General features: G+C 39.4%; 1 protein-coding gene across 1 annotated transcript in view; it reads right to left on the bottom strand.

Annotated features, from left to right (window-relative positions):
• The window catches only part of Itpr1 (inositol 1,4,5-trisphosphate receptor type 1), a 329,142-nt gene that overhangs the window by 142,215 nt on the left and 164,173 nt on the right, over positions 1-22,754 (bottom strand). Inside the window, exons 17-30 of the mRNA XM_063260287.1 lie at positions 21,418-21,576; positions 18,930-19,102; positions 17,456-17,575; positions 15,841-16,035; positions 12,938-13,189; positions 12,308-12,449; positions 11,214-11,394; positions 10,010-10,197; positions 7,679-7,817; positions 6,974-7,032; positions 4,695-4,856; positions 4,446-4,616; positions 3,921-3,986; positions 2,915-3,052 (exon numbers count right to left, since the gene is read on the bottom strand). Coding sequence (XP_063116357.1) covers positions 2,915-3,052; positions 3,921-3,986; positions 4,446-4,616; positions 4,695-4,856; positions 6,974-7,032; positions 7,679-7,817; positions 10,010-10,197; positions 11,214-11,394; positions 12,308-12,449; positions 12,938-13,189; positions 15,841-16,035; positions 17,456-17,575; positions 18,930-19,102; positions 21,418-21,576 — 2,145 coding nt within the window. The remainder of the gene's footprint in view (positions 1-2,914; positions 3,053-3,920; positions 3,987-4,445; positions 4,617-4,694; positions 4,857-6,973; positions 7,033-7,678; positions 7,818-10,009; positions 10,198-11,213; positions 11,395-12,307; positions 12,450-12,937; positions 13,190-15,840; positions 16,036-17,455; positions 17,576-18,929; positions 19,103-21,417; positions 21,577-22,754) is intronic.

Raw genomic sequence — 22,754 nt, 5'->3', positions numbered from 1 at the left:
GAGGGCAAACTGCCCTTTCCTTAAATCTTTTCTCTGTCATCTCAGGCACATGTTTAACCCTAAGAATTAGCTTTCTCTTCTGCAAAATGGGGACAAAATATAATGTCTGCCACAGGTATCCCATAGAATTGAATCTGTGTGCCCCTACAATATTATGTAATTCTCATTTCATACATTAGAATGCTCTAGTACTTGTAGACTTAAATGTCTTGTCATTGGACAATTATACAAAATCCACTACAACTTTAAATAAACATGTAAGACAGCAAAAACGTAATGAGAATCAAATAATAGCAACTACTGTGAGGCTATGGGGGGCCCCCTTCTACACTGCTGGTGAGAATATGAACTAGTGTAACCACTGAAAATCAGTATGGAGATTTCTCCAAAAACTAAAGCTAGAAATTCAATGTGACATAGCTATTCCCTTTCGAGAGTCTTCACAAAGGAGTTAAGGACATCATAAGACAATGATACACGCATGTCCATGCTTATAGTAGTGCAATTCATAGTAGCTAAATCTTGGAAGTAGCCTGTATGTCCATCAACTAATGAATGAATAGAGAAAATATAGTGTTTATATACAATAAGTACTACTCTGCCATAAAGGAAGTTAAAATTTACTCATTTTTGAGAAAATTAATAGACTAAAAGATAACAGGAAGTAGAGAGATCTTTCTCAAATGGGAAGGGGATCGAGAGAGAGATGAAAGGTGGAGGGAGGGAAGAGAAAAGGGACAAAAAAATTAAGATGTGTTATACGCGTGGACTAACTACATACAAGGAATGTAAAATATTAAATACTATGGACATACTAGCAAAGAAAATGATTTGAAAAAATTGAGAATCCTTAAAATAGAAATCATCCTTCATATTCCCTCAGCCCACAAGTCTTCCTACAGCATCACACATCCATCCCCTCATCCCAGAGGCAGGAGAGTGTGGCAGACAAGAACACAGGCCCTGAACTGACCACCTTGCTTTTATCCCAGACAACTTCCTTAGCTGTGTGATCTGGAGGCTAAGTTATTCAGTCTCTCAATGTTTTTGTTTCCTCATTTCTAACAATAGATACTAAAACAATACATGCCATTATAAAAAGTAAATCAGAATATTAATTTAGTCAGTAATTATTCAGTGAATATTAGCTATTGATTGGCTCTGGTCTAGACTGATGTCAGCAAACTTTTTCTTACAGGATGAGACAGAAATATTACCTTGAGTATAGCAGGGCAAGAAGTAAAGTAAAAATGATCAGGTACTTATGTAACTATTTTAAAATGTAACAACCATTCTGAGCTAATATGATGGACAAAAACAGGGAAGGGTTACAGTTTTCCAACTTCTGCCTTGAAAAATAACTGTGTAAGAAAATAGCCCATCCTTAGCTGGGCGTGGTGGCTCATGCCTGTAATCCCAGCACTCAAGAGGCTGAGGTAGGAAGATCGTTGCGAGTTCAAGACCAGCCTGGGCTACAAAGTGAGCTCAAGGCCAGCCTGAAGTACATACCGAGACCCTGTCTCAAAAAGACCAAAAAAAAAAAAAAAAAAAAGAAAAGAAAATAGCCCACCCTTATCAGGAACAGGTAACAGAAGGAATCTGAGCTATATCTTTGATAATAAAAAGCTGCAAAGAGACAGAGAATTTCAATACCAAGTTCTAATATGAAAGGCCTAAATATCGTATCTGTCCTATTAATGGGGTAGAAAGTAGCCCACCTTCCCGCTGTATGAAATCAGAGAGCTTGGGGCAGACTGCTACTTCTGGCTGACAGCAGTGACCTTAAATTGTCCTGCATGCTTACATTTCTCCTATTAAAAAACAAATCTGCTGTTGCTCAAGAATACTGAATGGCCTTCAGTGTTTGAAGCGGAATAAGGCAAGCAAACTCAAAAGTCAACATATTACAAGGGCTTGTTGCTGGAATCCCTCCAGTACTGTTCTCACACACTCAGATGTCTGTGCACACCCAAAAGTTGGCACATGCACACACCTTCTTTTCCCTTTGTGCCACCCATTCCAACCCAATTTGCCTGTGTATAGAGTGACAGTGATCCACGACTGCCTGTTGATCATTAGGAAACTAATGATATCAAGAGATCAAGCTATGGTGAGTAAACCATCTTCTCATACTACTTTCTTTCAGTACTCAGGACTAAACCAGGACTCTCAGTTAGGGGGTGGGTGACTAAGTAACATTAACTGCCATTTCTTCATATTTTGTTTTGAGAGAGGGTCTCACTAAGTCACTAGTTGCCACGGTTAGGCTCACACTTGTGACCATTCTGCCTCTATTTCCCAGAGTGCTGGGATTAAAGCATGTGCATCACACCCAGCTTTCCTAACACTCTTTGCACACTGGAAGACAGATAAACCTGTTGGTTCTAATCCAGATGTCAGTGAAAGTTTAGGTGACTCGCACCCTCATATTAATCACAAGTCAGCTATACACCTGATTTATGGTGGGATTAAGCCTGTTATCTACTGAAAGCCCTGACCCACTGGATTCGCAGGGTCCCCACGAGTGATGTGGCTTCTCTACAGGGACTTCTAGGATGGAAGGAAGTAGGCTCAGACCTCACAGCGGAGCAGAGCTCGCCCTGTAATACATGGTTGTGGCGTCCTGAACCTTTGGGCTGATATCATCACCATCCCACCTGTATGTGTGCAGGATTACATGAGCTCACGCAAGTTAAGGCTCAGCCTCATACCAGTAGCCTGCAAACACTTCACAGTGATCCTTTATGAGGGTGGAAATTGTTTGCATTAAATAAATTAACTGAATTTGCTTTACAGTCTCAAGAATCACATCGATTGCACGCCTTCACCAACAATAGCCACGTGCAAAGGCTTCGGGGGAACTAGGGACCCGGATGACCTTTGGGAGCAGCCATCTCGGGCAAGGGAAACTCACTTTCTCATAGGGAATCTGCAGCAGCTCCAGCACCACAGCATGTGCACCCATGTTCCGCAGCAGCCGCTGCTGCTGCTTCCGGCTCTTCCTCACAGAAGCACTCTCTTGAACACACAGTTTGCTAAGTCGAATCAAAATCTGGAAGAAAACACAAAATGAGGCTCAAAAAGCTAAGAATTCTATTTGGAAAAAGATGGCAGTATCTAGGGGAAAGGGGAACTTCAATGCATTTAAAACTCAATCATTATCCTATAATCCCAGCAGTCAAAAGGCTGAGGCAGGAGGACAGACATGAGTTCAAGGCCAATCTGAACTATATATATATATATATATACACACGTATATAAAATATATATATATATACGTATATATATATATAAAAACTAAGCATGAAATGCATTAAAAACATGGAAATGCCTTCCATATGTGGCATCTTTGTTGACTGAAGTCAAGTAAATTCATGGAAGACTATGACTTCCAAAACAAGCAGACTCTGGCTTCAACAGCACGTAGACCAACTTCAGATAGAATCCTTAAAATGGTTCTACCCAGCATCAACTTCTAAGACATTGGAGAGTGCTCTGGGGTAAACAAAAAAGCATACACACTAGGTTTCCAGTCTTGCAACTCTGAACTACCTGATGCAAAGATTTGTAAGGAAATGCAGCTCTCACTGGTAGGTGTTATGGGCAGACAATGAGACAAAGCCTCAACATCTGTATCAGCTAATCCTTTATTCTACTGCAAAGCTTCAGAAATACTTGGTACTTATAAAAGCACTGCATATATAAGAGGTGACACACAAATCATAAGCAGCAGAGCTGGGTTTCAAATTCAAATCTGATGCTAAAACCCATGCACTCAATCTGTGAGCTCTACTTTCCCTCCTATTAAATTTTACATGGTGAAAAAGCTAAACTGTTTATGCCTTCAACTTCAACAGCACTAACTGAATCTATTCAGAGAATTAATAAAGGAAGAAAAAGGTATCTGTATATGTACTTACCTCTTTTACCACTCTGTAGTTGTAGCTGCTGGTGCTTTCATGCTTTTGTGACTTGTTATTTCCCTCCTAAGGAACAAAATGAACACAACTATGGTTTGTACAATTTGTGGGTAACTGCTGGATTGCAAGAGTAAGCATTAGCTTTCATGGAAATTTTGCAGTGTTTTTTAGCAGTCATACTGGGTTGTACCCAGAGTGTCTCCTCACACTCAGCTCTTTGGAAGAAGAGGCAAAACCAGACTATAGCTAAGAGCAGGTTCATTCCCAAAGAGATCTGTAAGGGAAAACTGATCATTCACTCCATAATCAGGTCGCATCTACATGACACAGGGCGGCTCAAAGACATGCTGAACTTTCATTTTTAGCTTACTTCCTAGGACAGCAGTGGTTACTCTGGCTGCTTGACAAGCAAATCTCTTAATAAAGCCCAGTCTCTACCCTTAATGTTTATCTAAGAATACGATAGAATGCTTCATTGAGACACGCATCTTTCTACTTGGGCAGCCTGACTTGTGTCCTGCTCACCTCAGTTTTCTTATGCTCATTTTCACCAGATGCACCATCCATGATCTCATCGGGGCCCTGTCCTTTATATACCCAAAGCTCGGACTTTTCCACGATGGACCGCAGTTGATCTAGGTCTTGTTTGATCTGTTTGTAGTTATCCACATCTTGGCTCGTAACCAGCAGTTGAACCTTAGTGAATGAAATCCATTAGAAGCACATACAGCAGCTTCTCAGACAGACAGCACACGCACTGGCCATGGTGGCTACCTGTTTGAAGGCCTGGAGGACCTCCTGCCTCTGACTGAAGTGCCGAAAGAGGAGCTGCAGGGCCCCCGACACCAGGGGCGGATAATCATGCATCGTCAAGTGGAGCAAGACACGGAGGAAGGTTCTACCACCATGGTCGTCCAAGTCCAGGGGGGTGTTCTCCTCACTGCAGAGGCACAGCAGAGCAGAGGGACCAGATGAACCACAGACACCTCACTCATTCACACACACACGGGGGCCAGACTTGTCTAATAGTCTGTTCCCTCTCACATGACTTCACGTTTCACCAGCTCCCTTCACAAAATGCAATCCTGCTTTATTTTCAACTATAAAGGCTAACAAGGAGAGGACAAATAGGATGTTATCACTGTCAAATTTTAAACCAAAGTCTTACTCTCCCAAACTAACAAGTCTGGTATCAAGACCAGATTCTGAGACCTAAGTTAGAGTTTTCTGTTGGGCTTCATCTGTGGTCTAAGAACTTCAAAAGAATGTTTTTCCTAAGTTATCATTTTATATATAAAATGCTGCAATGCTATGCTTATCAAATTATCTGTAGTGAAAGACCAGATTGTTAACTTTCAAGCATGTAGCTGATTAGGTATCTTGGCCTATCCCAAGTTCATTGATCATGTACTGAGATGGCACTGAAGTGTCAAATAGCCACAACAGTGTCCATCTCATGACTCACAGTTCTGCATTTATTTTGTGTGACTGGTAACAAGCAGTGTTCAGTGCTTTGAGCAATGTTCCACAAAGCAAACTCATTCTGTTATTCAAAATGGGTTTAATCAATACATTACAAGGAGTTATCTCAACATCTATGAAAACTTGTCTATACTATTTAAATAATTTAAAAATTAATGGGGATATCCTGTGTCAAACAGTCCACTGGTCACTACTAGTAAATTAATATATCAGCATCTTTATCATGTTTATGATCAAATGCATGACAAACAATGAGATCTTCATGGCTAATAAAAAAGCAGAACAGAGACTGAACATATGAATGCTATATTCACACTATGTACTCCAAAAGGTATGAAGCAGGTTCACTACCGTTCAGCATGGGGAGCATGACTGGTGAGCTAAGCTGTCTCACAGCACATGCAAAGTGGTATCATGCTGAAATCAAAATACTCTAAGTTTCAGAAAAACATTTTCCACCACAGTAAATGCACTAACCATATACAGATTGCCAGTAAGTCAAATTTTACAAGTTTTCCATTAAGTATTAAGATAGACTGTCAACACTAGTGATTTCAACAAACTGGGCTTTGCAGTGTCCACATCACTGTGTAGTCCCCTTTAATAGTGACAATGGGTGTGGGCAAAAGATTTGCTTCAACCAACAGGAAATTAGCAAGCACATAACAGAGTGGTAATTAATATCTGCACAGTGGTGGCTTAGGATATAGGCTCTTACAGCCACTAGCCTATAAAAAACACAAACTATCCATGTAGAGAGGGAGGGAGAGATCTCAGCCTCATACACATTCATGCTGAAGTGCCAGAAATCTCAGTAAACAATTTTTATGTTATTAGCCCAAATTACTACTTCACTAAAGTTGCATGACAAACCTTATAGCTTAGTCCCAGTCAACACACAGAACTGTGAGAAGTAGGAAGGTTGTACTTAATCTTTTAAGGTTTTTGAGGTAGCATGTTAAGTCACAAATGTGCAAACCAAGTATGTGGATTATAAGAAATATGTGCACAGAATAGTCAAAATTTTAAGCTAGTAGATATATGAGTTTGCAAAAGTAATGCTTTAAGTCAAAGTTAAGCAACATGGTATTTTAAAGAGGAACTCACATTAGCAACATTTAAATAGATTGTGTTATCTTTGTTGTATAGATTTCATATAAAGAGGTTAGGAATAAAACCACAGCCCATCAGTAGAAGAAGCACATGATGTTAGTAATGTCTCTATTTGGAGCTCTGTTTCTCTTTCTAGTCTTCCTTTTGAATCTATGTCTTCACTATTTAAAAGCAATTTTGTAATGTATGCATTTGGGACACCTCTTTAAATCTTTCTGGTCCAAGGAAGGAAAGACATCCATATGTGTGTCTGTGTTGTGCCTGTGTGTCTCTTGGTCTCTCTCTCTCCATTTAAGATAATTATGACTTGACTAATCAGTGCTGCAAAGAGAGCAGTAAAACAACCTGAGCAGAAAAACTAACTAGTTACTAGTATGGTCAAGGAAAAGCCTTTGAGAGTTACAGAAACTGCCTTGCACACTGCAGAGTTATCTACAAATGGGTAACAAAAAATATACTTTCCTTCCTCCAAAGATGCCTTCAGCTTGCTCTTCAATGTGTTCAAAGTCAAGAGCACCTGGAAAGGTAGACAACAGCATTTTATATACAGAAGTATAATCACACACTGTTGGTAAATTTATCCTCAAAAGTTTTACAGGGGCAAAATTGTTAGGATAAACCCCAAACCTTCCAAAATCAGGTATTTCAAAGCTATGGTACCAGGCCAACCCACATGACACGCCAATCTCCCACATTCCTGTCGTCTTGCTCCTTCCTGAAGAGTGAAGACTTCATTCCAAGAAAGTCTGGGGCTCAGCAGGGGTATTATTTCTATCACTACTCTTTCCCTTCCCTACTACGTCCTGGGTAAGCAAAACTAACATGATTTAAACTGGGGCATGAAAAATAAAGTTTTTGGGAGCATTTTGTTATTGGGTTTCTTTTGTGAGTACTTGATAGGTATCCTAAACTCTAGAAACCTCAACTGTCCTATATCTCTAAGAAGGAGAAAAATAAGAAGTACCTCTGAAGCAATGTGGGTCCTGCCCATTATTTTTTTGCCCCAAAAGAGTAAGTCCCAGGACCTTGTCTTTAAAATACGGTCATTCTCAAAAATAGTCTGTGTTCTATTTTTTTTCTTCTAGAAGATACTGTTTGGGCCCAGTTTTTGTTATACCCAGGTCCCATTACATGGCTGGAATTCCCATTCTGGAATAACTAACCTGGTACATTACTTGGCCCTTCTTGGCTGCTGTTTCCGGAAGATGTTTCTGAAGTCTGGGAATTGCTTTCATCAAACTCCCGCTTAAATATACACAGGAGGCAGGAGATCCTATAATCCAACCTCACATTCAAAATAAACTAAAGATTCAAGTGGAAATGGAAACAGATTGGTTACATTAACATACCACCTTTAACACTTTGCCAAGCCACTGCACTCTGGCTGGGCCTGGTATCAGCTTTGTCAATTACCTTAAGCACAAAGTGAGCCAAATATTTGGCTTAGATTTCAACGGTTGTTTTAACAACAGCAGACTTCCACAGAGCACATCAAGTCTGCCACAGATCCTCAGCTAATGGTATAAACTTCAGCATCCTGGCAATTAATTTAACAATTGGAACACTAAATCGCACATTCCCTGCTCCATCCTCTACAAAATATGTCTGCATTTTAGCAAGTACTAAAAGCCAACTCTGGGCATAACATTGAGAAGAATGAAGCTGCTGCTTTGAACCTAAGAAAATTGACAGAGAAAGTTTGTTTTTACCAGTGAAAATTAGGCCAGCTTATATTTCAATCTATTTCTGGTTACTTGCTCTGATTTAGATGCATATTCCTGAGCTCCTTTCTTGACTTCCTGTATTCCCTTACCCACTACTCTAGCAGGCACTTTTCCCATGATTATTACTAGAACCAAAAAGACAGAGCAACAGGTTGACATTTACTTGAAGATCTTACTGATATCCCTTCCTTCCTTTCTCTTGTCGTCTCTGGTTAGCCCACTTGGCAGCCTTACCCAATCTCAGGGATGTCATCTCTCCCAGATGAGACAGATGTTTGGCTGTTCACCAAGTTTTCTGTTTCCAACTGACTGTTGCACATCCCACTTGGTATCTTCCTCAAACTAAGGGTTACACAAAACTAACTCTGAGGGCTACTTCAGGGGTCAATGTGAACAGGCTAAAGATACTCAGAGAGCCAAAAAGTGGAGGAAATACATGCAACTCTTTGGGTGAAATGATTATAAAGATGCATGGAGAAGCTGAAAGATGGGCAGAGAGCAACTGTTGGTAACAGGAGCATTACATTTGTGTTATAATTTTTTTACATTATAAGATTATAGCAAGTTCACATGTCAGATGGAAATAATCATGGTAACAGACAGACTTTGTTGACAGAAGTGAAAATATTTTAAGAGCAAAGTCTTTGTGTGGGGAAGAGGACTTGGGACCTAAGCTACAGGGAAGGGCCTGGCCTGAGTTTGAGACTCTCTCAGCCTCACTATAGCTCTCAGTTCAACAACCTGTGCTCACCTCTTTCTGCTCCATCTAGGTAATTTTTATTCTTCAAAAAAGTTATTTGCTCTTTAATGGGAAAGCTTATGCCACACATGTTAGCGTAAGAGTAGGTACATGGTAGGTATGATGTATCAATTGTTTAAGTGGTCTGATGTCTAAAAGAGAGTATGTATTTACTCCACTTGAGTAATCTTCTATTCTCTCTTGAACCTGTTTCCAAACTTGTTCTCACTGCAGTCTTTGAATTTGCTATTCCCTCTTTGTTGAAACTCTTCCTAGCTAGCCTCAAGGCCAATCTCTGATTGTTATCACCTTATGAGAGGCCTTCTTTGATGATCCCAACCAAAAACAGTATCCGACCCCAACCCATAGAGGCCTTGAAACCATCCTGACCTTTTTTTATGTTTTAATGTCTCTTCAGACTGACTTTAAAATACATGCCTACACAGCATTTCCAAATGTCTGTGCTTCAGGAACAGGAATTTAATCTACTTGGTTCATTTCTGGCTCCCTAGTGCTCAGAAGGTCTTGGCCCAGAACTAGTCTTAAGAAATATTTGCTACTGTGTATTTTTTCTTTGAAAGTATGTATTATTTCTACCCATTTTCTGTTTTGTTTAGTCTTTCTTTAAATAAAATTTTTAAAAAAGACTCAAGAAATATTTGCTGAATGAATGAATGGGAGAGAGAGAAACGAAAGGAAGAATACTTTGCAAACTTCATGGAAGCCTGAATTATTTATGAATGGTAAGCAGGGAATTCAGCTACGTGGAGAAGCACCATGAACAAATTCTAAGCAAAGGCTGGATGCCATGGGTGCAGACAAGGAGGGTACAGGAAATCCATGATTGTAATGATAAGGGATGAGATATCCAGGAGATGATAGTGAAGGACTTAAGAGAACCCAATTCATAAATAGGATAAAGGTATGAGCTAAAATTTTTGCCATTTTAGTAGCCAAAAGCCCTGTGCTCCATCAAACAGAGGAGACCTACGAAGTTCCCTGAGGGTATCCTCTCTGTATCCTGCCAATACCTGGAGTATTTCAATGATCTTCAACTTGGTATCCATGACCATGATGTCTTCCTTCTCAGGCTCCACCTGCTTCACATTGCCTTCCGGGGCAGCAGCCATAGGAGTCATGGGCAAAAACCCTCCTCCCCGGAGCACCACTTGGGTCATCAGTTCTCCAACTCCATGGATAGACCTCATGACATTGCTGCCTGAAAGGGCCAGCACACACCAAGGTCATGACATCAGTAGAGAGCACTGTGACATTTGACAGGGGCATGAGATCTTTTGGACAAAATATTTAACATGTCCCTGTTTAACATAATACTCTCAGGACCCAAGGGAACTGAAACAATTAGTATCCATAAAAAGTTGAAGATTTCTGAAAGTAGTGGAAAGAACAGGGGCATTGACATCCCCAAAAGAGTACATTAGTTAATTTGTCCACTTTACTAGTCACCAACTATGAGCTTGTTATGCTATACAAAATGAGAGACTAAGCATTAACAAGGCACAGGTCCCAGTATTGCTAGCAAAGGAGCTGCTGTCAGGTACATTATATTACAGTACCTTTCAGACTGTTTCCTTACATTTAAATGAGAAGAAAAGCTCAATTATAGGATTAAATGAATGCAAAAAATAATGCAGCACGAAACTTAGCAAATTGTGGAAGATGAGTCAATACAGTTTTTCTATTCTTTTCTACCTTTAGAGAACAATGATTGATATGAGACCTACCATGTGCTAATTCTGATTCTAAAACAGAGGAAGAAATAAACATACAAAGATAGACATTCCTATTCACAAAGAATTCATAAAGTAGAAACAAATGCCAACATTACTTTAACATATACATATATGAATATTATTATCAAGGGCCTCGTGGATATTAAAGATGATGATGATAGGACATGTATTTCTGAGAAACAAACATTGAGAGTTCTAGGTCACTTTAAAATGGTTCCTTGAACTATGCAGACAGACACACACACACACACAAAGGCAAGACAGCCAAATGTTAGTAGTTACTGACTCTCAGTCATGGATATCGAGAGTCCATGGACCTGTTCACTCAGCTTTTCTTTATATTTGAAAATGTTCGTAATGAAGTGGTGGGAAGGAATAGATAAGGAGAAGACAAAACATCACACAATGAGACATGACATGAACAGAACAGGGAAGGCTGCGAGGGCATCTCTCAGATGTGTGGGCACCATCAGATACTCACTCTTCAGCTTCTCCACATCATTGTTACCTTTATGCTCTTCTTCTTTTGCCATCTTGCTAATGGGGAAGATTGTTGTCACATGTACACAGTCTAATATGGCCAGGAGGATCTTGGTTAATCGTAGAAGGTCAGAGAAGTTGTAGAAACCAAAGTATATGAGATTCCTAGCCAAATTTACAACCTGTTGTGTTTAAAAAGGAAGAAGATGATACTAAGTAAACTGCATCCTTCTAGTCCAATTGATGTTGACTTGTTAACACATTTCAAATTTTTACCTTCTTAATAATGAGAAGGGATATATTTGGCTTGCAATTTTTGGTAATGTTTCATTTTGGGTTTAGTTTGGTTTGGTCTGGTTTGGTTTTGAGCTAGGGTCTCTCAATGTAGTTGAGGCAGGCCTTGAACTCTCTACATAGTCCAAGCTGGCCTTCAGCTCACCACAATCCTCCTGTCTCAGCCTCCTGAGTGCTGGCATTATAGGCATGCACCAAGTCTGACACATTTGATTTTGCTTTATAAGAAGGAAAAATAAGAAAAGAAGATATGCGAAGCTCCTTTGCAAATCTCCTCATCTGATTAGATGACTAGTTAGTAAAAAACTAAACTAATCACTACATATGCATAGCTTCCCAAGGGTAGACCTTGGCAGGCCACGTAATACCCACAATACAGATAACAACAGCACAAGCTTGAGAAAAATAGCACCCAAAAGGCAAAAGTGTCACAGAAACATTTTAACTCAAAAGTACTCAGGATTTATGTTCCACAAATGATTAATCCATGGAAGATCCCAGGGACAGCCTGTTTTGATTCTGTTACTTTTAATAAAGTATAGAACAAATGCAATGTTCTGTCATTTTATAGTATTAAATTTACCTTGAATATTTCTTTCAAGAGGCTGGCTACTATTAGATCGAATGAATGGTACCAGTTCTATTTTATTTAGGAACAAAACTGAATTGAATTCCTTTTTTAAATTATGAAACTGGAGCATCATGATAAGTATCACTGCCTCCAAAGTATTTTCCATTTACCCCATTGAAAAATGACCACCAGAAAGAAGATAAAGCATAATTCACTTCATTATGCCTTACCTCAAATGTAAGCTTATTTTTCTCCTTATCCGAAAAAGGAAACCTCTGACACACCACATCTCTTAAATACTCCTCCACAAATTCCATGGTCTGAGCAAACCTCTCCTTAATTTCATCTTTGGATGCCCCACTACTGTCATAGCTGAAAGGAGGACATAAAATAATCAGGTTCTTCCAAGAGAGGCTCTCCCTGGTGGCTCAACTCCAAAAGTCAACATCCTTCAGCGCTCCCAATCCCTGGACCCTTCTGTACTTTCTCCTCCTTAACACACACCGTCACATACATATTTCAGGCATTTATCTTGTTTATTGCCTACCTCCCTGCACTGAGGTAGTTTTCTAGCCTGTTCATTAATGTTCCTTGATCTTGGCAGACAGCACATATTCAAATAGTCACAGAATGAAAGAAAGCAATAAACAACAGATACAAAAACCCTATCTTACTATCTTACTTTCTTGAGGTATTAAATATTTGCCAGTTGCTAATTATAAGCTTAAAGAAAAAAACCCAAACTTTCTTCTGGAATGCTATTAGATCATATGTAGTTGATCTACTGCTCCACACACTGTCACAACCATGAGATTTTAAAGTACTGCCATGTCTTAACTGGGAGAAGGAGCCAGACTCACTCATCAATGGCAATCTCGGAGGGGATCTCTGACCAGAGGCGGGCGTATTTCACAGGAGTCACTTGTTCCTGAGGATCTCGGTCCACATGCATATGAAGCATGAGGCGACAGAATGATGCCCTGAGATCATAGGGCAGGTTCTCGTCAGACATGCAGCGCAGAATGAGATCTACATCCAGCTGGCCTGATATTTCATTGATAGCCAGGTACTGACGGTCCAGACACATTCTAGCAAAGAGGTTCAGCTGATACCTGGGGAAAGAAAAGCGATATGGGGCTCATGTTCTAGAAATCATTCAGGACAAATGGAACCACACAGGAAGGTAGTCCAGGCAACCCCAACTTTCACAGGAGTGGCATTGGATATCTGAACTTACAATCATCATCCCTAAATCATATCTATATATCAAACATTGGCTTTTGTATTAAGCAGATAAAGGAAACGTTCACAGTATGTCAGTAATGACATGTCTATCCAGTTGTGTTGTAACAGTTATGTTACCAGTGTGTTCTACCGTTTCCTTTCTTTTTAAATTTTTTTTTAAATCAGTACCGGGGATTGAACTCACGACCTCCTGGCTTACAAGGCAGGTTCTTATGCCACTGAGCTAAAACCCCAGCCCTTTCTTTTTAAATGTTAATTGACACATGTTAGCAGTACATAATGATGACACTCATCATGGGAAGTAGATACATGTACATAACTCACCTTCATTCTTTTTTTAACCCCTTTACATAGCTGTCTAGTTCTCTTTTCATGCAGTATATTAAATATCATGCAAGAAATATTAAAGCTATTATTCATATCAAATTTAATCAGAAATTCTGAGTATTTTTAGGATCTCCAGAGGCTCTTTAGAATCTCTGTAAGTTACTCTGATTCTTACACACATGAAAAATAGTTGATGTACAAGAGTGGGAATCTTGGGCTGGGGATTTAGCTCAGTAGTGTAAGCGCCTGCCTTGCAAGCAGGCAGTCGTGAGTTCAATCCCCGGTACCGATAAAAAGGAAAAAGACAAAAAAAAAAAAAAAAAAAAAGAGTGGGAGTCTTTTTGCTTTTGTCTCTCATCTGATTACAAGTGAACTTTGTTAAGCTGAACTTCAACAGCTGAGGCTCTCTTAGTCACTTGATTCACCAAGCATTAAGGGTACACACACTTGCAATATGAATTAGTAAGAAAGTTATAAGCTTTCAAACTGGCAAATTCTGGTTTCTGAATTTAAAATCCTCATGATCTGAAAATACCCTCAAACCCACTAGATACCAGTAAACTGCAATTTTGGACATTTTATTTTACATTTAAAAGATTTAAAAAATTAAAAAATATCATCATATTCAAAGTTTGCAAAGACACTTAGAAACAAAAGTTATCTCTACAACTGGTAAGATTGTACTTTGAAACATCCAATTTAGGACAATTTAATAACTTTTAAAATATGCGAATCTGCCAGTTCAACTCCTGATGTGGAAAAGAAACTCATGTTTATACAAACAGACTTAAATGAGGATGTTTCCTGACATAAAGAATTCAATCGTGCTACGTGATGGTATATCAAATCTAGATAAAAATGTGGTGCGTTGTAAAACAGAAAACCATTCAACAGTCAAAATTAAGGAAATGGTCTACTTCTACTCACACTGGTAATTTTAGAAAAAAATACTAAGGAAAGTTTCAGAGTATGGGCTAAAGGGCAGCACTGATATAATAATTTTAAGAACTAAAATGTAATATGTTTGATTTGTGGGTACATACACATACATAGTAGAATGTAAATACACAAAGAAATTGAAAGGACAAACATGATATGCATGAATGGGAAGGAAAAGAGTAGAATACAGGAGGTAAGGAAAGACATTTTAACTGCAAAGTTTTATTTATTTTTTTAAAAAGTTATTACTTTACCTTCCCTTCCTCTTTCTTTTAAAAGTATGTATTGCCTCATTTCCTCCCTTCTCTTTCCTTTCCCTGACTGTCACTTCCGGTGGCAGGGGTAGTGGACATAGAGTTAGGATAAGGGACACACCTGGGACATGAGTACACAGGTGAGCAGCCCAGCAGCAACGGCAGCACAGGGAGTTAAAGCAGGAAGAGTGAAAGCTAAAATAAACCCTCGGGGCTTGGAACAGAATTGGAAGTTTAGGCTGAGTATCCTTTATTAGAAATGCTTGGGATCAAGCTATCAGATTTTGGATATTTGCAGAGACTTTACCAATATCAAGTATCTCTAATCTGAAAACGTAAACTGCTCCAAATTCTAAAGCTATGTGAACATCAAGTTAAAGCTCAAAAAGTTTTAGATTTCAATTTCAGATTAGGGATACTTCATCTGTATTAGTATAAACTCATGGCTTTTATTAATTTGTATGGACTATAGACAGGTAGATGAAAACACAGATTCATGAGCACACAGAGAGGCATTTTTTCTAGCTTTGTCTGTAAAGGTTCTAGAAGATTGGCACTATTACTCTATTTGCAGATAAAGAAACTGGAGCACAAAGTCAAATTTCACCAAAGTCGAAAAACCAGCAAGAGGTCAGATTTGATCTCACACAGCCTGACCCCAAAGCCTGACTCTTAGCTACTGCAACGTATGTACTGCATTGCTTAAAGATAAGCTCCTCCTTCCTATGATCTAGACTCACGAAGCTATCAATAGGCCGTTTTGTTAGACAATCTTTTTTTTTTTTTTTTTGGGTCTTTTTCCTTTTTTATCGGTACTGGGGATAGAACTCACGACTGCCTGCTTGCAAGGCAGGTGCTTATGCCGCTGAGCTTTTCCCCAGCCCCAGACAATCTTATCAGATAAAATTCTGTGATTCCACACTGGTTGTGTAATCAAATAAGCAAGATATTTCTCACAGTCACTCCCGCAGGATCCCTCAAGACATCCTCCAACTCACCTGTAGTAGCTGAGAACATCGCGGTCTTCCTTTTGTCCTTCTTTAGCATCCTGAGCCAATTCCCTAACACTCTTACTGCGGATCTCTTTGTTGCTGTCCCTCCAAAACAACCACACCTCTTCCTCATCTTCTCCTGCCTCCAGAGCATTCTCTCCAGTGGAAACACCTTCAAATTCAAAACGAGAAAGAACCAACCTAGAAAAGAATTGGAGGGCAAACTCATTAATTTTAAATCTTTTGAAATCTAACTTCTCTCCCAGCATAAAGACACACAGAAAGCCAGGTTTTTACTTTTCTCACTTGCTGTGTAACAAACACCAAAAAATGAACTTCTTCATATACTTTAACTCAATGATTTTGCTCACTAGAGCACATCTGGCAGTACCTGAGGAGTTTTCCATGTAATAATTGAAAGAGAGGAGTGTTACTGCTGTACCGTAGATAGAAGCCAGGGTTGCTGCTAAACATCCCACAATATACACAAAGAAATTCCCTACCATAAAGAATTATTCAGCTCCTAATGTCGAAATGCCAATGTTGAGAAGCACTGCATTAACTGAAGCTCCAAATTAAGTTATGCAAAAGAAACAAACAAACAAAAACTCTAACTTGGAGCATAATCTTTTACACCCTGTCCATATTGTTGCACTGTGCTTTCTTAGGAAACTGCTCCTTTAATAAAAATGCATTATTGCTATTACCACAAACTTCTGTGGCCTGATACTTTTTGAATATTGTAACTCAAAATTTTTCCCAACACTATCACAATTATAGCTTTAATATTTTTTATTATCAAATTTCAAGAATTCTGAGGGAGCCATGTTGGGCCCAGAAGGAGTAACAAGAGGCCAATTAGCCCTTCCCGTGGGCCAACTGGCACATGGGCTGGAAAATAAGAACCCCCCCCACCCAATAATTAGCTGATTCGGAGGGGTACCACAACAACCGAATGCTGACTTTGCAGACCTAAGTCTGGTATTCTAGCATCTATCAGAGGATAACAATATGCAATAGAGCACATGTGGGGGATTTCTTTCTGTCTTGTTCTTGAAATCCAATATTGTTCTGTTCTGTTTTATTCGATTTTTATTGTTTTATTCAATGTTCTGCTTTTACTGGTTTTATTCTATTTTGTTCAGTTTGATTTATGTCTGATGGTATGGACAGATATTTTGAAGAAAACAAGAGACATTATGGTAGCCATTGTGATTTTCTATTATCTTGTTTTGAAGTTCTGTATCACTTTCATTGTTCTGTTTTGATTAGCTTTATACTGTTTTGTTTTATTCTATTTAAAATTTAAAAAACTGACAAAGAAAAAAAGGTTTTTCAACTCTTAAAATTAAACTAAGGGTGTGTCCAATGCTTCCCAGTAAGTTCACCTGACTTTTACACTGGAAAGAAAAGTAAGTGATACCACGCTGTACAGAAATCCACACAAAAAACAAAATCACTCTATAAAGCAGGACTTGGAAAACAGAGATCAAATGCTAATCAAACTGAAAAAATGAAGGGTCTGTGTTTCACTGTCGAGGACAGTCATCTATTGCATCGCTTATTTTCCTCTTACCCCCTTTTTTTGGTCCTTCATTTTACATCCCCAGACCTCACTCACTTGGTCTCAATGAGGATGTCTGCGTTGGTGGGATTCAGCACAGCTTTACAGATCAGTTCCTGGGTCACTGGAATGGATTTGTTCATGGAGACACACAGGTCGGAGAGGTAATCTAAGAATCTATCCAGAAACAAAACAAAACATTTTCTGTTGAGATGAGAGAGGTTCAGTACAGGGACTCTTCCTAACATAGACAGGTCCCACATTCTGCCCATACAAGGCAAGGACAACAAGGCTTCAGTGCTGATGACCACAGCACCGTTGGAAACAGACATCAGGAAGAGGATGAAAGACACAAGCGTAGGAGTAAATATGGCACTGACTCCAGCCAGTGAAAATGAGAAAGAAGAGCAAGCAAGAAGAAAATTCACATCAGGAAGAAATCACACAGACATGGAGCTGGTATGGCTGGAACCAGGCTCTGACGCCCAGCTGCCTGGGCAGTGTGCAACCCTGAAATGCTAGTCATCTGTGTAATGACAGAGACTGTTATTTGGAGAAATTATTTAACTTCATTGTTCCTCTGTTTCCTAAAGAAAATGATACAGCATACATTCTTAGCACTGCACTGAGGGTTAAATGAGAACTCATGTAAAGCGTTTCCTTAGTCCACTACCTAGTATGTGACCAGGCTCCATAAAATGGTGCTCATTTTTATGGCTGGCAATGTTTATTTTTACAGCATCCCTATCAACTGTCCAGTGGGATCATTCTTGACACCAATATTGTGAACTGCTTCATTTCAGGTAAAGGGGGCCTCAATCAAAATGAGAACAGAAGAAGGAAGAAATAGAGGACAAAGGAGAGGTGGGAAGACCTGTGTGAGTAAGATAGACTGTGTAGAATGTACTAATGGGTCAGCTGTGGTGGTATACACACGTGAGCCCCTTAGAAGACCAAGGCAGGAGGATTGTGACTACTAGGTCAGCAGTGGAACTTAGAGAAACTCTGCCTCACTTGTCTAACATGCATGAGTTTAAATACCCAGTACATGTACACACACAGAAATAATAAAACATTCAAGTAATAACCAAATCTACAAAAGATTCCTAACAATTGGTTTGGGGGAAGGGTATTCAAATTGCTATTCAGGAGGTGCTAAAACATGAACAAGTGACCAACTGTGACTGTCACATACTACGTAGTATCTCGCATATGCCAGGCACTTCAGGTATTTATTTTTATCTAAGTTTCATAACAACTTATTTAGCAGATGAGGGCATTCAAGCTTAGGAAGAAAGCCATGGTAATCAATCAGTTGATAAACATCAGGGCCTGGATTCTCCTTGGAGTCTCATCTCAATACTGTATTCTTGCAACTATGCATTCAAAAGCCACTGAGACCTGGCTAGAGCAACCCTGCCACTGGCCACCTCAAGGAAAGCAAGTCTAATAAAAAGCACCATGACCAGCTAAGTTCCAGCATCCTGGGTGCAGACACTGTCCTCCCCCACCAATGCAGTAGGCGTCTCACCTTGGCTCCCTGTTCTTTCGCACCAGACTGACAAATGTGTCGATTTCTGCTGCAGTGATGTGCTTTTCCAGGAGTTTTCGATTATTGTGGAGCAGGGCAGTGATCGTGTCTTCAGCCAACACATCATAGCCAATTTGTTTCTGCATGAAGCCAAATTGCTTCGCTATGTACTCCTTTTCAAGAAAGGAAAAAATCAGTAGGAACAAAAAATAAAAACTGCGGTTAAAACAAAAATAAGAAAAGTCCCAACACTCCTGATAAGAACTACCTACAATTCAGCAGGCAAATGACAGCCTAGGGTCACAGCTGCAAATTCTGTCATACCTTTCATTTTACTAAACCTGCCACATGAACGTCATTAGGCAAAAGTCTTGATATTTATGTAAGGATACGTTAAGCGTACAGGATAAATTTATTCTAATGACATTGTTTGAAAGCTCAAAGGTTTTTGTCAGCTGTGCTTTTATTATTAATTAAAGAGGACTTCACTATCTATGCCACACTCCTATACACAATTGAATAAATACAGATTCAGCCTACCTAGACATCTGGAACAATGTTACCCCATGTTGTTTTCTTTCCAGGGGTAAAATTTCCTTTTCAAAAGTCAATGGACAGTAGAAAAAGTCAGAAATGGCTAATCTAAGCAATCATATTCACAAGATATATGATTCCGTCTTTGTTTTCTTTTTGGGGATCAGACATCACATTTCATAGAAATAATTTGTGAACTCTAGGAAGCCTCTCATGAACAGCTGTTTGTTTCTAGTCAAAGATATTTCCCTACCCTGCCCAGCAAGACTATATGCTTGCTCAAAATATGCTTGCCCTTGAAACTGGCTTTCACCTTTTATTTTTACTAATTCCACAATCCTGGGAATGACTCAGGATTAATATGGAGAACATGGGCCACTTGTCAGCTGGTATTTAGTAAAGATGCATGTTTGGGAATTTGCAGGGATATTCCTCTGCCAACTTGCACAATATCCATCAATAACTCCCATGTTCAACCCAGCAGAAGTAAAAGGGACAGGCTTAGCTTCTTCATATATGACATTATGTCCTGGTACCCACTAGAGATCCTGCCATATCCTCTTCCAATGAATGCAGACAGGAGCAGAAGATCCTCCCTGGCACTAGCTGAGAGGGGCACTAGTGCACTGGAGGTGGATCTAAAGCAGCGGTGGCAAACGCAGGGGCACTAGAGCCCTCTCCATCGGCACATGAGCCAGGTTGTCCTGAGCATCACGTAACAGTTGTGCAACAGTTGTTTTTCTAAACTAAAACTTCACCATGCAGATTTAACCGCAGTGTTGGCATTCTATGATAAGTAAGGGTCTGGGTTGCAGTTTGGGCATTCAAGTTTCTAAGAGATTCACCATCGCTGCTCTAAAGCAACAATGGTCATGTATTTGACGTTTCACTTAAGAGTCACATTGTCTTCCTGGCAACATCATGAAAACCTTTAACTACACAGGAAAGTTTAAAGACTCGAGAGTGAAAACTGAAACCTTAAAAACAAAAAATTTTGGTACTAGGAGGCAAAGATAGGACACAACTGAATTCCAATTTATAATAGGCAACATTTTTAATCCACAGTGCTGTATGCAGTGCAGGTTTTATCAATCTCAGCACAGTTAACATTTTCTGTAGGATAAATCTTTGTTACAGAGAAGTGTCCTAGACATCAATAGATATTTCAGAGCAGCCCTGACCTCTACCCTGCTGGATGACAGTGACACTCCCCAGGTATAATGCTCCATAGGGTCTCCAGACACTGCCAAACATCCTTAGGCAACAACATTACCCTTGTTTAGAACCAGAGATGGAGAAACACAATTTTTTTCCTTAAAAATCTCAAAAGTTCTCTGAAACCTTCCTAAGGAATTTGCACTATTCATTTCATGGGGACAATATATATTAAGTGTATACACACATATTTAATACACATAATATAGAGAAATAATTACAAAAGATCATAAAACATAAGCCAGAACCAAAATTTTTTTTAAGTTACTGTAAAAGATGAAGTTATGAAAGGAGACAGGGAGGAAAGATTCTATGTTTTTAATATAAACAGCTGTACACAGAATCATTTTATACTTAACTCTTAAAAGAATATGCTATAAAAATACTCAAATCTCATTGGAAAACAAATCTCATGCCCAAAAAATAAAAATATCATTCAAAGATGACTACAGAATAAAATTTCTTGGTGTCTTTTCTTCTTACTTAAAAAAAAAAGGCCTCTAAACATTGTTCATGGAGTACCATATGATATTTCTCCAGTATCTTTCTTAAAGATTTGCAATATATATTTTTCCCAGCCTTGCAAACAATCTGTGTTTCCTTTCTAAGAACAAATTTAACACAGCACTAGTCTCTATCCACTAAATAAATACATGTGTGGCACAGTTACTGAGCAAAGCACATGAAAGAACTTCAGAAGGAGATCAACAATCAACTCCCATCCACTCTTCCTGCCTACCTGGTTCTTCCGGTAGTCCTGCTGTGAGTGCCTCAGAACTCGGTAGCAGAGACGGCAGATATGTCTGAAAGGAGCGTGCCGCTGGTCCCCCAGCTCCTCCAAACGAAGCATTGGGCCATCACCACAGTCTGTGAATGGGGCCTGCAGTAACTTGAAGATCTGTTTGTGAAAATAGTGAACTCTGCCATCATTTGGTGTTTTGTAAAGGACTATGACCTTAAGGATTACACAGCAAAGCTTCTCTATTCAAGCACATCAAGAGCCTGAAACCTGCATCAGCCCATCCACTGAGACTCAGTCTACCTGGACCTAACTCTTCTCAGAGACTTGATGGGACAGTGTTTAAAGCTAAGGAGTAAAAGGGCCAGGAGTTTGGTTCAGTGGCATCAGCACTTGCCTGGCAAGTACAAGGTCATGAGTTTGAGCCCCAGTACCAAAAAAAAAAAAAAAAAAAAGAAGGAGTAAGGAACAAAGATTGGAATGAACAGATTCTACGCAGCGATGACATACCTTTATTAGTTCTTTATTAGTACTTTCAGGGATGGAAGTGAAAGCCGGGTAGCATTGTTTCTAAGCACTTAAAACAGAGCTGGCAGGCCTGATGAAGCCAGTTTTCAGGAACAGAAAGTGGAACTTTCAAACCAAGCCACCTGCACAGAACTCCCTAGGTCCACATTGACCTTGTGAATTGGGCAGACCTACAACTCCTAGAAGTTCACTGGCCTTTGTAACAGTTTGTAAAAACCATTCTCCTTGCTTCCTAAAACTGTATCCAATCCCTTTAGATAACGACATTTTCCCCAACAACAATTCTTGACAAACGTTACTAATGCCATGTCTTGTAGTGTAATGCTACAGAAACATCCGCCATCCTGTAAAAATCTCAGTGCATATTTTCTAGGACACTTGATTTTGGTGTGTCCTGGACTGCAAAGCCTAGTAAGGTTAAAATAAATATAATTCTGATACTCAACTAGGTCAACTTGATCTTGGTTAACACTTCCTAGATATACAAATCATGGTCAAAGTAAACTATTTTCTCACTAGTGAAATACAAGGAACAACACCTACTGTACAAGGGTGTGGTAAAAATGAACACAGATAAGTCCCATAAACAAAGCGCCCTACATAAGTGATTAGTGAATGCTCCTGCTACTGAATCACATTATTTTGGCCCCTAAAGAGCTGCTAGTGTAGAAATAAGAATGGGCTCTAAGCCAGAGGTCTAACTTAGGATTTAACACACAAAACAGCTGGATATGATCTATTTCTGGACTTAAACTCCTTGTTGACACATGCATTTTGTGTATCACACTCTAAAAGGGAAAAAAAAATTC

This window comes from Cavia porcellus, unplaced genomic scaffold (assembly GCF_034190915.1).
Source record: "Cavia porcellus strain 051 isolate PalLab524CR breed Dunkin Hartley unplaced genomic scaffold, mCavPor4.1 scaffold_13, whole genome shotgun sequence".
Lineage (NCBI taxonomy): Eukaryota > Metazoa > Chordata > Mammalia > Rodentia > Caviidae > Cavia > Cavia porcellus.
The sequence above is the reverse complement of the archived record's forward strand: the minus strand, read 5'-3'. Positions and strand labels throughout refer to the sequence as shown.